The 15,472-nt window shown below is 48.9% G+C and overlaps 1 protein-coding gene across 1 annotated transcript in view; it reads left to right on the forward strand.

Annotated features, from left to right (window-relative positions):
- LOC127585876 (complement C4-like) overlaps window positions 1-15,472 on the forward strand; it is an 85,747-nt gene that overhangs the window by 16,352 nt on the left and 53,923 nt on the right. Inside the window, exons 10-16 of the mRNA XM_052043587.1 lie at window positions 723-838; window positions 5,513-5,659; window positions 6,264-6,461; window positions 7,302-7,496; window positions 10,774-10,923; window positions 14,042-14,168; window positions 15,382-15,453. Of these exons, the coding sequence (XP_051899547.1) occupies window positions 723-838; window positions 5,513-5,659; window positions 6,264-6,461; window positions 7,302-7,496; window positions 10,774-10,923; window positions 14,042-14,168; window positions 15,382-15,453 (1,005 nt within the window). The remainder of the gene's footprint in view (window positions 1-722; window positions 839-5,512; window positions 5,660-6,263; window positions 6,462-7,301; window positions 7,497-10,773; window positions 10,924-14,041; window positions 14,169-15,381; window positions 15,454-15,472) is intronic.

Raw genomic sequence — 15,472 nt, forward strand, 5'->3', positions numbered from 1 at the left:
GGACTGGGAGATTTTCTGGACTATCGGATGTTACTCCTGTTAATACACAGACACACTTTTAATTCACTTTATTTTAGATGCTACACAAGTAGGATCAAAAATGTTCCAGTGAACCAGGTGAGGTTAAAAGGAGCATCGGGAAGTGGGATCCCGGTGAGTTTAAAGGGAGTGCGGGAAATGGGAACCCAGGGAGTTTAAAGGGAGTGCTGGAAATGGGATCTCGGTGAGTTTAAAGGAATGCGGGAAATGGGAACCATGTGAGTTTAAAGCGAACATGGAAAACTACGCCAGCCCATCAGGATTTCCAATCAATTGGATAGCGGATTTTCGGAGTTGTACTGCAGTGGGTCCTGTCGAGTTCAGTGGAAATAAACATCAACAGGAGACAACAGCAGGCAGATGAGGCTTGGGGAGAACAAAATGGGAACAGTGTGGGATCAGTGTAAGCTGGTAGTTGATGGTTAGCACAGACTGATGGGTCGAAGGGCCTGTTCCCCGATTTATGACACTGCAGTGCACTGGGTCACACGAGTGGCCAAGGTGAAATATCCCCCCAGCACATCAGTGTAGCAGTTACTGTCAATGCATCAATTGCAAGAGTCCATCAAAACTGAGCAGCCAGACTGTTTCAACAGGAGTTAAAGTAAATGCCAGATGAAGAAAAATCAAAATGAAACAAACACAGAACAGGTGTAACAACTGTGTGCTGCTGTTTCCTGCAGGTGGAGAGATGGAGGAACTGGAGGTCAGCACCATCAAGTTCGTGTCCTCTCCCTATGTTATCGACTTGTCAAGGACGAGCAGCTATTTCACACCACAGCTCTCGTTCAGGGTGCTGGTACGTGTCTCTGCAGCAACTTGTCGCCACGTGTAGCCCGTCCGATGGAATGTAACGCTCTGTCAGACTGTGAGGTTTGCAGTCAGTGAGGTGGGGAGCCTTGACTCCATGTTGTACGGATGTAAAGTGTCAGGCATGCATTGCCGCACAGTGGCACAGCGGGTAGAGCCACTGCCTTACAGCCCTGGAGACCCGGGTTCGATCCTGACCTCTGGCGCTGCCGTGTGTGGTGTTTGCACGTCCTCCCTGTGACCGTGTAGTTCCCCCTGGGTGCTCCGGTTCCCTCCCACATCCCATCAACGTGCGGGTCAGGAGGTGAATTGTCCATTATAAGCGTGGAATCTGGGGGGAGTTGATGGGAACGTGGGGAGAAGAGGTCGCAGGGAAAATTACTAAGGGAATGGATTGTTGTGTGAGCCAGCATAGACCCAATGGGCCAAATGGCCTCCTTTCTGTGCCAGAATATGTCAGGATCTATAAACAAGTGCAGAGTTAGTGAACGGGGAGGGAAAGGAACAGCAGCTGCAGTCACAGAGAGTCACGGCATTCGTTCTCAGGGCAGGGGAGCCCAAACCTACAGGGCAGGGGTGTAAGGTGAGGGGGGGAAGATTTAAAGGGGACAGTGCAGGTTTTTCACACGGAGGGCAGTGGGAACAAGCTGGAAGTGGTAGAGGTGGGTACAATTACGGCATTAAAAAGACATTTGGACGGGTGCATGGATAGGAACGGTTTGGAGGGGTATGGACCAAATGTGGGCGAATGGGGTCAGCGTAGACAGGTATCTTGGTCAGCATGGGTGAGTTGGGCCGAAGGGCCTGCTCCGCGCTGTGTAATGCTATAAATCGATCTGGAATGGGAAGATGTTGCGGAGGGAGGTATTGGAATGTGTGGAGGTGGATCATCGGAAGTGATACCAGCCACAGCGAAGATCCTACAGCACCTGGGAACAGGCCCTTCAGCCCTTTGAATCCATGCTGGCCATCAACCACCCATTGACACCAATCCCATTTTATTCTCCCTCCCCTTCCCATCAACTCCCCCCAGCTTCTACCCCTCACCCACACACTGGGGGCCATTAACCTACTGACCCACACGTCCCTGGGATGTGGGAGGAAACCGGAGCACCTGAAGAAAACCCACGTGGTCACAGGGAGAACGTGCAAACTCCACGCAGGCAGCGGCAGAGGTTGGGATCGAACCGGGGTCACTGTAGCTGGAGGCTCTCCTCGTTCCGTGCGGCTCCCTGCCGTGGGAAGAGGTAGGAGCCGGGGTTAGGTTCTGAGGCGGGAAGACTGAGAAGTCATGACGTGAAAGACCAGGGGCCGTTCCTTGAGCTCCCACTGCGTTACGGTGTCGGAAACCTGGGGCCGAGAGGTCAGAGTGTGGTGGGGAGACCCGAGTTCAGGGACGTGCCCCCAGGACGTGCCTATGGTCTCCACAGGAGCAGCTGATACGGTACATTTAATGGGATGTGTTTTTCCTGGAAGGAGGCTTCGGAGACCCAGAGAATGGGGGGGGGGGGGGGGGAGAGGAAATGAGCAGGGTGGTGCGACCTTGGGGGAACGTAGGGGAGGTGTCGGAGGAAGGAGATCAGATAAGAGCCAGGAAAGGGCAGGGGGTTGTGGAAGGAGAGCTCAGGAGAGATGCCGTCAACTGCAGGATTGAATCAGATGCAGAACGTCCCAGTTATTACATTCTGGTGCAGAATGAAATCGGAATTGGAACTGGTTTATTATTGTCACAGAGAGTCATAGGGCACTATAGCAGGGAAACAGGCCCTTTGGCCCAACTGGTCCGTGCTGACCATGGTGCCCATCAACTTAGTCCCATCTGCCCGCAATTGGCCCATAATAGCCCTCAGAACCTTTTCTACTGACGTACCTGTCCAAGTGCCTTTTGAATGTTGTTTTCTACCTGCCTCAGCCACTTCCTCTGGCAGCTTGTTTCATACACCCACCACCCTCTGTGTGAAGAAGTTGCCCCTCAGGTCCCTTTTAAATATTTCACCTCTCACCTTAAACCTATGTCCTCCCTTTCCTGGAAAAAGACTATGTGTGTTCACCCTATCTATGCCCTTCATGATTTTGTACACCTCCATAAGGTCACCCCTCAGTCTCCTATGTTCCTAGCCTGTCCAACCTCTCCTGATAGCTCAGGCCCTCGAGTTCTGCAGCATCCTCGTAAATCTTCTCTGCACCCTTTCCAGTTTAATGATGTCTTTCCCATGACTGGGAACCAAAACTGAACACAATACTCCAAGTGCGGTCTCACTAACGTCTTGTACAACTGCAATATAACGTCCCAACTCCTCTACTCAATGCCCTGACTGATGAAGGCTGGTGTGCCAAACACGTTCTTCACCACCCTGTCTACCTGTGACACTGCTTTCAACGAACTATATACTTGTACCCCCAGGTCCCTCTGTTCTACAACACTCCCCAGAGCCTCACCATTCACTGTATAAGTCCCTGGTTTGACTTCCCAAAGTACAACACTTTGCGCTTATCTGTATTGAAAGCATTTTGCCGGTTCTTGGCCTCCTGACCCAGCTGATCAAGATCCCCCATGTACCGAGATGCAGTGAGAAGCTTTAGATTGTCTGCCATCCAGACAGATCATTCTGTACAAAAGTACATTGAAATAGTAAAAAGGAAAGCAGAATGCGGAGTGTATTAATAAATGTAAAATATAGTCCTAATGCAAAATATAGTGTTAATGCAGAACAATAGTGCAGAAGCAGTATAAAAGGAGTAACACCATATTTCTCTGCATTGTGCTAATGATTTTCCCTTGTACTACCTCGATGTATTGATGTGATGAAATGATCTGTATGGATGGCATGCAAAACAAAGTTTTCACTGTACCTCAGTACATGTGACAATAATAAACCAATTACCAATCACCAATTACCAGAAGTTGTGTTGGCCAAGAACCAATCCCAGATATCCCACACAGCCAGAGAGAGTTCCAGCCCTGGACCCACCGCTTCCTGTGGAGTGCTCACCGCCCTGAAACGTTAACCACGTTACAGGAAGGACATGAAGCATTAGGGAGGGTCCAGGAAAGATCTACAGGAATGGTTCCTGGGACGAGGGACGGCAGATACAAGGACTGATTAGGGAGGGTGGGCCAGTGTTCGTTGGCAACGAGGGGAGATCATGAAGTGATGAGGGGTCCGGACGGAGTGGACAATTGGAGGGCGTTCCTGTTGGTGGAGGGGTCAAGGATTGGGGGTCACGGGGGTAAAAGAAAGGGGAAGGGAACGAAGGGTGACATGAGGAAGAACGTCTACGGTTGGGAGTAGCTGGATTCTCGCCTGTGGTGGGGGTTGGTTCCAATGTGGCCTGTAACAGGAAATGGGGAGAATATACGGCGGGGGAAGGGATTGGCAAGGCTACAGAGAAAGGGCTCGTGGGTGGGAGATACTTCAGTGGAGAGTCAGAACGGACGTGATGGGTGAATGGCCTCGATCAGTGCCGTAACCAGTCTCTGATTCCGTGACTTCCAAATCTCTCTCTCCTGCTTGAATTCTGGATTTCCAACAACTCTGGTTTTCTGCTTCCAGAACATTCCCTTCTCTCCATCGGACACCCAAGGTCAAGTGTCCAGTATTTGGCAGATTTAGTCATGACTGAATACCAAGAGGGTCAGCGTTCCATTGACTTGCTGTAGAAGTCCGTGCACCGTAGCGTCTTGACATTTCCTGAAATTGCCAGCAGTGTGGGTCCCCCACAGTACGGGTCAGGAAAGGCACGCTCCACTGCCAGAGCAAGAGCACACAGCTTTGTTCTCCTTCGAACAGTGCAACATCGGCACAGCAACAAGTTTAGTCGCTACAAGGTTAATGGCAGGACCCTCAGCAGTGTGGAGGAACAGAGGGATCTTGGGGTCCACGTCCATAGATCTCTCAAGGCTGCAATGCAGGTCGATAGGGTTGTTAAGAAGGAATATGGAGTGTTGGCCTTCATTAGTCGGGGTATTGAGTTCAAGAGCCCTGAGGTGATGTTGCAGCTCTATAGAACTCTGGTGAGACCACACTTGGAGTATTGTGTTCAGTTCTGGTCGCCTCATTATAGAAATGATGTGGAAACTTTAGAGAGGGAGCAGAGGAGATTTATTTGGATGTTGCCTGGATTGAAGACCATGTCTTATGAGCATAGGTTGAGTGAGCTAGGGCTTTTTTCTTTGGAGAGAAGGAGGATGAGAGGGAATGATAGAGGTGCACAAGGTGATAAGAGGCATAGATCGAGCGGACAGACAGAGACTTTTTCCCAGGGCCACAATGGCTAACACGAGGGGACATAATTTTAAACTGATTAGAGGAGGTACAAGGGGGATATCAGAGGTAAGTTTTTCACACAGAGAGTGGTGGGTGCATGGAACACACTGCCGGCATAGGTTGTGGGGGCAGATACATTAGGGACATTTAAGAGACTCTTAGATAGACACGTGAATGATAGAAAAATAGGGGGCTAGGTAGGAGGGAAGGGTTAGATAGATCTTAGAGCAGGATAAAATGTCAGCACAACATTGTGGGCCAAAGGGCCTGTACTGTACTGTAGTGTTCTATGTAAATCACACCCTCTCTGTAATCACGGTGAAGCCGAGTTTCGAGATGATCCTTCCAACTCTTCCTGAGCCACTGCTGATTTCAGCTATGGGTTCATGTTGTAGGTCCGGGTGACTTATCCTGACGGATCTCCCGCCGGCGGCGTTCCGGTCCAGTTGGAAGGACAAGAGGAAAAGACCAGAACACACGACGATGGGCAAGCTTTGCTGACAGTTTCACCTCCATCGAATACAGAGTCTTTTGAGATCAAGGTAAGAAAACACAGAATGAATATTATTGTTTTGCTTTCATAAGCTTTTTGCCATCTGTTAAATTAATACTTGCTCTTTTTAGTCATAGAAAGACCCAGCACGGAAACAGGCCCTTCGCCCATCGAGTCTGTACTGACCATTAACCAGACATTTACATCAATCCTACACTAATCCCATTTAGTTCTCCCCATGTTCCCATCAATTCCCCCCAGGTTCCACCCCTCACCCACACACTGGGGGCAACTTACAGCAGCCAATTAACCCACTGAGCCGCACGTCACTGGGATGTGGGAGGAAACCGGAGCCCCCGGGGGAAGCCCACCCAGTCACGGGGAGAATGTGCAAACTCCACACACACAGACAGCGCCGGAGGTCGGGATTGAACCAGACCTGTGAAGCAGTGGCTCTATCCACTGCACACAGCACAGCCGATCAAAACTAGTCTGGACTCCACGGGTGATAATCACCACAGTGTTGATACTGTGATCTTAACCAATCAGTGAAAGCTTCCCCAGTCAACGTCTGGACCAGGTAACACCCATGGGCCTGAGGAGACAGGGACATGTATAACCCTTGGACATGCTGGATGTCTTTTTCCCACCAGGTTCTCGCTGGGGATGGGAAGGTGAGGGGACAAGTCAGTGAAGCACAGAAGACCATTCACATCTACCGGTCAAAGAGCAAGAGCTACCTCCACGTCACGACACCACACAACGTGCTCGAGCCCGACAGATCGTTCTCTGCAGATATCAGAGCTGTCACTGCCGCGGGGGCTGGGAACATCAAGTACTATTATTATCTGGTGGGTGCTTTACAGAGTGATTGCACTGAAACTCATTTCACACACAAATATGGCAGTAAAGAGCAAACCAACATACGTATGAACGGAGGCCACTCATGTGATCGTACAGCGCGGAAGCAGGCCCTTCTGCCCAACTGGTCCATACCGACCAAGATTCCCATTGGCTAGTCCCATTTGCCTGCGTTTGGCCCATATCCCACTAAACCTTTCAATCCATATACCTGTCCAAGTACCTTTAAAATGTAAGTGTACCTGCCTCAACTTTGAGGGAGTTTATTCATTGGAGTGTGGGGGAGTGAGGTGTGACCTTACAGAGGTGTATAAAATCATGAGGGGCATAGATAGGGTGAACACGCACAGTCTTAAATGTACCTGGCAGCTCGTTCCATCGATGGACCACCCACTGGGTGATAAAGTTGCCCCTCAGATTCCTATTAAACTCATTCCCTGTGACCTCAAGTTTTTGGTTCCTTGAATCTGGGAAAAAGACTGTGCGCATTCACCCTATCTATGCCCTTCATGATTTTATACACTTCTATAAGGTCACTCTTCACTCCCCTACACTCCAAGGAATAAAGTCCCTCAAGGTTGCCCCACCACTTAATAAGTTCATGGGCTGCTCTTATTGTGTACACAGGCAGACATACACATACATACAGTATATAGATGGTACCCTCACATGCATTCGTATGCAGGCGCACACACACACACACACACACACACACACACACACACACACACACACACACACACACACACACACACACACACACTTGTCTCACTCTGTATATGTTTTGCGAGCTGGTTATAACGGAGATTCCAATGTTTCTCTCTCCATAGATTATAAACAAAGGCAAGGTGCTTCAAGTGGGCCGCATTGCGAAATCTCAGCTGACCAAACTCACCCTCCCACTGAGCTTGGAAATGGTCCCCTCCTTCCGCCTCGTCCTGTACTACTACATCAACGTCGGGGGCAAGACAGAGATGGTGGCAAATTCTGCGTGGATTGATGTGAAGGACGTTTGTGAGGCAGAGGTAAGGTTGTACTGACCTGCTCTTCACGTGTTACAGATGAAGTGACCTTTGTGCTGTGACGTTCCCAGTCGCACCAACCAGCCCGGGAGAAAACAAAACCTGATTTCCCTCATTGCCTTCAATAAATGATGAGGTGGGTTTATACTAACGTTAAACCTCATTCTTGTTTCTATGGATTGTTTCCTTGCTTAGTAACAGCCACAGATGGGAAGGGTGATAATTTTCCCCGAGGGGGTTACAACAGTAGCACTGAGAAGTCACCTCACGTCACGTAGCACCAGCAATATTCCATCCCATTTGGCTGTCATCTACAAACAGAAAGGACTCAGTTAAAATTGTGCTATGTTAGCACTTAGGACTATATGCAGCACAGAAGGAGGCCATTTGGCTCATCATGTTGATGCCAGCTCGTTGGAAGAGCTTGGCAAATAATCCCACTCCCTGATCTTTTCCCAGGGTTTGCCAAGCCTTTCCTTTTCCAAATATCTCCGTCTGGAAGGTCATCATTGAATCTCCTTCCTCCATCTTCCCAGACAGTGCATTGCTCATCAGAACGGTGCGTTACCATGGAAACAAAGAGCATCTTTCCTTCTGTTCTCTATTTGCCAGTTATTTCGTATTTACTGCCTGACTTGTCAATCCTACAGCCAGCGGAAACAGAATTTCATCCTGGATTAGAGTCACAGAGCAATACAGCATGGATACAGGCCCTTCGGCCCAACCAGTCCCATGCCGACCACAGTGCCCACCCAGCTGGTCCCAACTTCCTGCGTTCGGCCCATATCCCTCCAAGCCCTGCCCCTTCATGTACCTATCCAAGTGCTTCTTAAATGATACTATTGTACCTGCCCCAAACACTTCCTCTGGCAGCTCGTTCCACACACTCACCACACTCTGGGTGAAAAAGTTGTCCCTCAGGTCCCTGTTAAATCTTTCACCGTATACCTATGCCTCCTAGATTTGAACTCCCCTATGCTGTTACTTTATCTATACCTCTCATAACTTTAAATGAGCATCTTTCCTTCTGTTCTCTATTTCCTTCTATCTTTAAACAGAAATGAGGTATATAAGGAATGACTTACACTGCGCACACAATATGGAGATGGTTGTGTGCTGGGTGTTAGTTCCAAAATTAGGTCCTACAACTCAAAGAAGCTGAAAGCAACGAACAATCTGCTGGAGGAACCCTCCTCAAATGCTGCTCGACCTGCTGAGTTCCTGCAGCAGACAGTTTGTTGCTCCAGATTCCAGCATCTGCAGTCTCTTGTGTCTCTAACATTCAGACGTGGGGTGTAACGGTCAGAGGCTAATGCAATGAGCATTCAGCAGAACAAGTTAGGAACGTTTCTGCAGCCACAGGACAATCGACTCTCTGTGGCGATAAAAACAGAAAATGCTGGGACCCGTTTGCATCTGTGGAAAGAGAAGCAGTTGATGTTCCAGGTCTGAGACCTTTTGTCGGGACCTTTTGTTCACATGAGTCCAGCAGACAAACGAGGCCAGTAGTTTCACTTGTTAACGTTCCGGTCCCTTTATCAGGGGTGGGAGGGGCCAATTCGGCGAGTTAACATCATTCAATAATGGATAGGGATTTAGTGTGAGACTGGAACTATCGGTTAACTAGTTGTTAACAAGTGGAGTTTATTGTCATGTGCACAAGTACAGTGAGGTACAATGAAAATCTTGCTTGCAGCAGCATCACAGGCACGTACGTACGGACAGCACACAGAATATAAACTACACATAAACTATACAAGACAGTGAAGAGAGAGAGCGTAAAGGACTGTGAAAAACAAGACCGCAGTGCAAAACGAAAAGACACAATAAGAGAGGTCTATGGTGGTGCAAGAGGTGGTCTGTGGTGTTCCGTTGCTGAGGTAGGGTTAGGGTTGTGCAGGTCGGTTCAAGAACCTGGCAGTTGTGGGGAAGTTGGCTGTGGGGACATAGTGACCAGTTGGTTAACACTGGGTGTTATTTCCTGAATTAACCAGACAGCATCAGACTATTTCACTGCAGGGAACTTTATCCCATCTCCTGGGTAACAAAAAAGTGAATGCCCAAGATTTTCGGCCAAGCTGAGTGAGATGGCGGCGCAGTGGTGCAGCGGTTAGAGCCGCTGCCTCATGGCTCGAGGAACCCGGGTTCGATCCCGACCTCCGGCGCTGTCTGTGTGTGTGGAATTTGTACGTTCGCCCTGTGACCCCGTGTGTTTCCCCCGGGCGCTCCGGTTTCCTCCCACATCCCAAAGATGTGCGGGTTGGTGGGTTAATTGGCCACTGTAACTTGCCCCTGGTGAGAGGTGAGGGGTAGAATCTGGGTGGAGTTGATGGGAATGTTGGGAGAATAGAATGGGATTGATGTGAGTGGGTGGTTGATGGTCGGCACGGACTCGGTGAGCCGAAGGGCCAGTTTCTGTGCTGTATAACTCCACGTCTGTGGGATCCTCTGCTGTGTAGAAACTCTCTCTCATTTGTAACCCCAGGACCAGCCAAACCTGAAACTCAGTTCCAATCTGTTCATAATTGAAGAAACTTCTCTTGATCTTGATTGGCCATTAGAAGGGGTTATTCACTACACATTGAATCCACAGCTGTGGAATGTGGGTCTCAACAGTCAATAAACAATTGATTAGCCTTCCAGAAAATTGCAGCTTTATAAAGTTCCGGTTAGGCCACAGCTGGACTCCTGCATTCACTTCTGGTCGCCCCGTTACAGCAAGGATGTGCAGGCTCTGGAGAGGGTGCAGAAGAGGTTCACAAGGATGCTGCCTGGATTGGAGGGGAGGTGCTATAAGGAGAGATTGGACAAACTTGGAGTGTTTACTCTGGAGCGGCGGAGGCTGAGGGGAGACCTGATAGAGGTTTATAAAATGATGAGAGGCATAAATATAGTGGACAGCCGATATCTTTTTCCCAGAGTCGAAATGTCTAATATCAGAGGGCATGCAGTTAAGGTGAGAGGGGGAAAGTTCAAAGGAGATGTGCGGGACGATTTTACACAGAGAGTGGTGGGTCCCTGGAATGTGCTGCCAGGGGTGGTGGTGGAGGGAGATACAACAGAGGCATTTAAGAGGCTCTTCGGTAGTCACGTGAATGTGCAGGGAACGGAGGGATATGGATCGTGTGCAGGCAGAAGGGATCAGTTTAATTAGGTGTCGTTAGCTTCATTAGTTCGGCGGAACATCATGGGCTGCAGAGCCTGTTCCTGTGCTGTACTGTCCCACGTTCTATGTAAAATGCTGCAAAGTCAGTGTCTCCAATTTTACTGTTCGATATAGATTACAATCCAAGATATGCTCGAAGATTATTTGCCAGGATCCTCCACAGAACTGAATATTCAAATGGGAGACAACGGGAAGGTGTGCCTGGCTGTAGTGGACAGTGCAATCTACATCCTCAACAACAAGAATAAACTTACACAAAACAAGGTAAGTGCTGGTTTTGGATCGTTGTCTCAACCTGGACTGTTCCGATGTGAAGTATCTCATCACAATGTGGGACCAGGGAAAGGTCTCCATCTCCAAGGTGTTGTGCAAGGTGCTGTCATAATGTCGGAGAAGGCCATTCAGCCCTTCGAGTCTGTTCTGCCATTCATCAAGATCATGGCAGATTTTCCACCTCAGCATGACTGCCCTGTACTACCCTCACGTCCCTAAATACCCAGAGATGTATCTGTCTCTGGTCTGAAGGAAGGTGGTGACTGAGACTCCACGGCCCTCTGTGGGAGAGAATTCCAACGACCTTTCACCCACTGGGTGAAGGACCTTCTCCCTATCCCTGTCCTAAGCAGCCTGCTCCTCAGCCTGGGCGGGTGTCCCCTGGTCCTAGACTCCTTTTCCAGGGGAAACAGCCTCCCTGCGCCCATTCTGTTCAACCCTGGAAGAATTTCACTGAGACCTCCCGTCGTTGTTCCAATGCGGGCCTGGTCTACTCAACCTCTCCTCCTTCAGCAAACCCGCCATTCCTGAACCGGTCTGGTGAGTCCTCACTGCACTCTGTCTATGACAGGTACATCCTTACCCAGGTAAGGTGCGTAATCCTCCAAGCGTGGTCCCATCAAGACCCTTTTACAGGAGGAGTTATTTCCCCCTGTACTCAAGTCCTTTTCTAATACATGTCAACACACTATTCTCCACCTTAATAGAGAAACAAAGGACCGCAGATGCTGGAATCTAGACGAGAAAACAACAAGATACTGGAGGAACTCCACAGGTCAGGCAGCATCCGTGGAGAAAAGCAGACGGTCCTGAAGAAGGGTCCTGACCTGAAAGGTTGACCGTTTGTTTTTCTCCACGGATGCTGCCTGGCCGGCTGAGTTCCCCCAGCATCTTGTTTTTTTATGCACCTTAACTCTCCATCCCACTCCCACTCTCACCTCTCCGTCCATAGCTGTTATAATGAACCCCAACACAAGCTGGAGGATCAGCACCTCATCTTCTGTCTGGGCATGTTGCAGTCTTTCTGACTCAATATCAAATTCTCTGACTTCAGGTAACTTGCTTTCTCAGTGTAAGAACTGGTCACTTCCACTGTAAGTCATCCATCTGTGATGTTGGCTCTGTTTTTTATCTCTCCATCAGTATAGTCTGGCCTGTTGGCCATTAATTGGCTTATTATTGTCACATGAACAGAGATACAGTGAGAAGCTTTTGTTTGCGTGTCATCCAGACAGATCTTTCTGTACATAAGTACATCAAGATGGTAAAAAGAGTATGGTGTTACAATTACAGAGAAAGTGCAGAGCAGGTCAACAAATAAAGTGTAAGGGCAATGACAAGGCAGATTGGGAAATCAAGAGTTCATCTTTATCATATAAAAGGTCCGTTCAAGAGTTTGCTAACAGTGGGATAGAAGCTGTCCTTGAGCCTGGTGGTATATGCTCTCAAGCTTTTATATCTTCTACCCCATCGAAGGTGAGGAGAAGAGAGAATGTCCAAGGTGGGAGGGGTCCTTGATTATGTTGGCTGCTTTCCCGTGACATTGGCAGCACACAGCACACACAATGAAGCGCAATCACCATCTAACTGCCCAATTTCATCTGGTCTCACCCCACCACAGATGTTTCCCCTGTCCTAGCCATTCTTCCCGCCACCTGCTCTGCAACTTACAATTACCCTTTTTTCATTTCTCCTTCCTAGTTCTAATGAAGGTTTTCAAACCTGAAACACGAACTCTCCACTTTCCCCCTCCACAGATGCTGCCTGGCCCGCTGAGCGTTTCCAGCATTTCCTGTTCCAATGTCAAATTAATTTGTATTAAACAAATCTGCATCTGGCTGTCCTTCACCACGTCCTCCAGACGGTGTCACTGCCTGCCCATACAACTGGACAGAAGCAATCCCACAGGGACACTTGTGCAGGGAAGTCCTGGAAATGTCCATAGTACCAAGCCACTGTTTCCCTCACAATCAATATTTACCAACCAGACGACAACATTGCAGATCAGAAAAAAAAACGTGCAGATGCTGGAAATCTGAAATCAAAGCAGAAAATGCTGGAAACACTCAGCAGGTCAGGCAGCATCTGTGGAGAGAGAAACTGAGTTAATGTTTCAGTTTGAACCAGGACAGAAAGGTACAAAAATATGGCTGAGAATATTTATGGAAGATCTGTGGCAGCACAGTGACGCAGCTGGTCGAGCCGCTGCCTCGGAGCGGCAAAGACCCAGGTTCAATCCCGACTTCTGGCACTGTCTGTGTGGAGTTTACACGTTCCCCAGGTGTCCGCATGCGTTTCCTCCTGGTACTCTGGTTTCCTCCCACATTCCAAAGGTGTGTGTGTTGGTAGGTTAATTGGATCCTGTACATTGTCCCTGGGGTGTAGGTGAGGGGTAGAATATGGGGGGGGGGGGGAAGGTGATGGGAATGTGGGGAGAATTAAAAAGTTAGTTTAATGTAAGATTAGTGCCAGCGGTGGTTGGGGTTGAGAGTCAGCATGGATTAGTGGGCTCTTTCCATGCTGCATCTCTCTAGGACTCTGACTAAAATTCGCTGAGGGTGTCCTTCATTTACAACGGTGACTACCTTCACTGAAGCTGTTTTAAAGATATCGTAGATGCTGCCTGGATTAGAGGGCATGTGCTATCAGGAGAGGCTGGACAAACTTGGGCTCTTTTCTCTGGAGCGGCAGAGGCCAAGGGGTGACCTGCTGGAAGTGTATAAAATTATGAGGGGCATAGATAAGGTGGACAAGAAATATCTTTTTCCCATTATTGAGCGATCCAATACCAGAGGGCATGCATTTAAGGCGAGAGGGGGTCGATTCAGAAGAGATGTGAGGGGTAAGTTTTTTACTGAGAGAGTGGTGGATGCCTGGAATGAGTTGCCTGATAGGGTGGTGGAGGCAAATCCATTGGGGCTTCGATGGGCACAGGAATGAGAGGAAACTGGAGGGATCTGGGCATTCTGTAGGTAGGAGGGATTAGCTATGTCGACACAACATTGTGGGCTGAAGGGCCTGTTCTGTGCTATGTTCTATGAGATTGTAAGAAGCAGGACATTACTGCGGCTCTGTTCTCCCTCCTGATGGAAAATGTGTCTCCGTCCAGGTCTTTGAACAGATGAACGCCTACGACCTGGGCTGCACCTTTGGAGGAGGGGCAGACAGCGTTCATGTTTTCATGGACGCCGGACTGACTTTTCTTTCCAGCGTCGACACCTCTAAGCTTCGAGATGGTAAGTCAAGCTTGTGGGACAGGTAGCAGCTTCGATGGGTGCTGATCGAAACCAGTAAAGATTTATTAAGGGTGACGGGAATCTATAACAGCCTTCGTCAATCAGTAAAACTCCGATAATCCGGCATCCTTGGGACTCTGGCAGTGCCGGACTGGCCGATATTACGGACTATTGGATGTTACTTCTCTTGAGACTCCAGCACACTTTTATTTCAGGTTACACAATGGTATGATAACTTTCCAGTGATCCTGGTGAGTTTAAAGGGAGCAGGAAATATACAAGAACTCTGGATCCTGGCTCTGAACCCACCAATGTTCCTGACCCTTGGGTGTTCCCGGACCCCGATCCCAGCTCTGGCAGCACTCCCGGCTCACAGCCTGGATCCTGGTCCCGGCTATACTCTGGACCTCCCGGCTCACATTCCTGACCAATGAGTGAGCCAGATGCTGGACCATCAGATTGTCCGAACAATCGGATAGAACATAGAACAGTACAGCACAGGAACAGGCCCTTCGGCCCACAATGTCTGTGCCGAACACGATGCCAAATTAAACTAAATCTCTTCTGCCTGCACATGATCTGTATCCCTCCATTCCCTGCATGTTCATGTGTCTGTCTAACTGCCTCTTAAATGCCTCAATCGTATCTGGGAAAAAGAATACGACTTAGGTTTTCCTTAATCATTCAGACATCTGTCCTAGTATTCCAATAATCCAGCATCCTGATAGAAGTTTATAAAAATATGAGAGGCATAGATAGGGCAGAGAGTCTTTTTCCCAGGGTGGAACTGTCAAGCACTAGAGGACATAGCTTTAAGGTGAGAGGGGGGAATGTTTAAAGGAGATGTTTGGGGCAGGTTTTTTACACAGAGCCCGGAACGGGCTGTCGGGGTGGTGGCAGAAGCAGATACGATAGTGGCATTTAAGCGGCTTTTAGACAGACACTTGTATATGCAGGGAATGGAGGGGCGTGGCTCATGTGCAGGCAGAAGAGATTTAGTTTAATTTGGCATTGTGTTCAGCACAGACATTGTGGGCCGAAGGGCCTGTTCCTGTGCTGTACTGTTCTGTGTTCTAGGTTCCATGATTTGGTGCAGGCTGGGGAAGAGGATGTTTCAAGAGTAAGATTCCCCGGACATGTTACACTGCTGACTATCTGCAGCCTGAGTGAGACGGAACTTTTCTTCTAATTCACCATTGTTGTCTCCCGACAGGATATTCCTGCAAAACAGACAGCAAGAGGACGAAAAGGTCACTTGAGATCCAAGCGCAGTACATGGGAAAATGTAAGGAAGGAGTCACAGT

This window comes from Pristis pectinata, chromosome 34, assembly GCF_009764475.1.
Source record: "Pristis pectinata isolate sPriPec2 chromosome 34, sPriPec2.1.pri, whole genome shotgun sequence".
Taxonomy (NCBI): Eukaryota; Metazoa; Chordata; class Chondrichthyes; order Rhinopristiformes; family Pristidae; genus Pristis; species Pristis pectinata.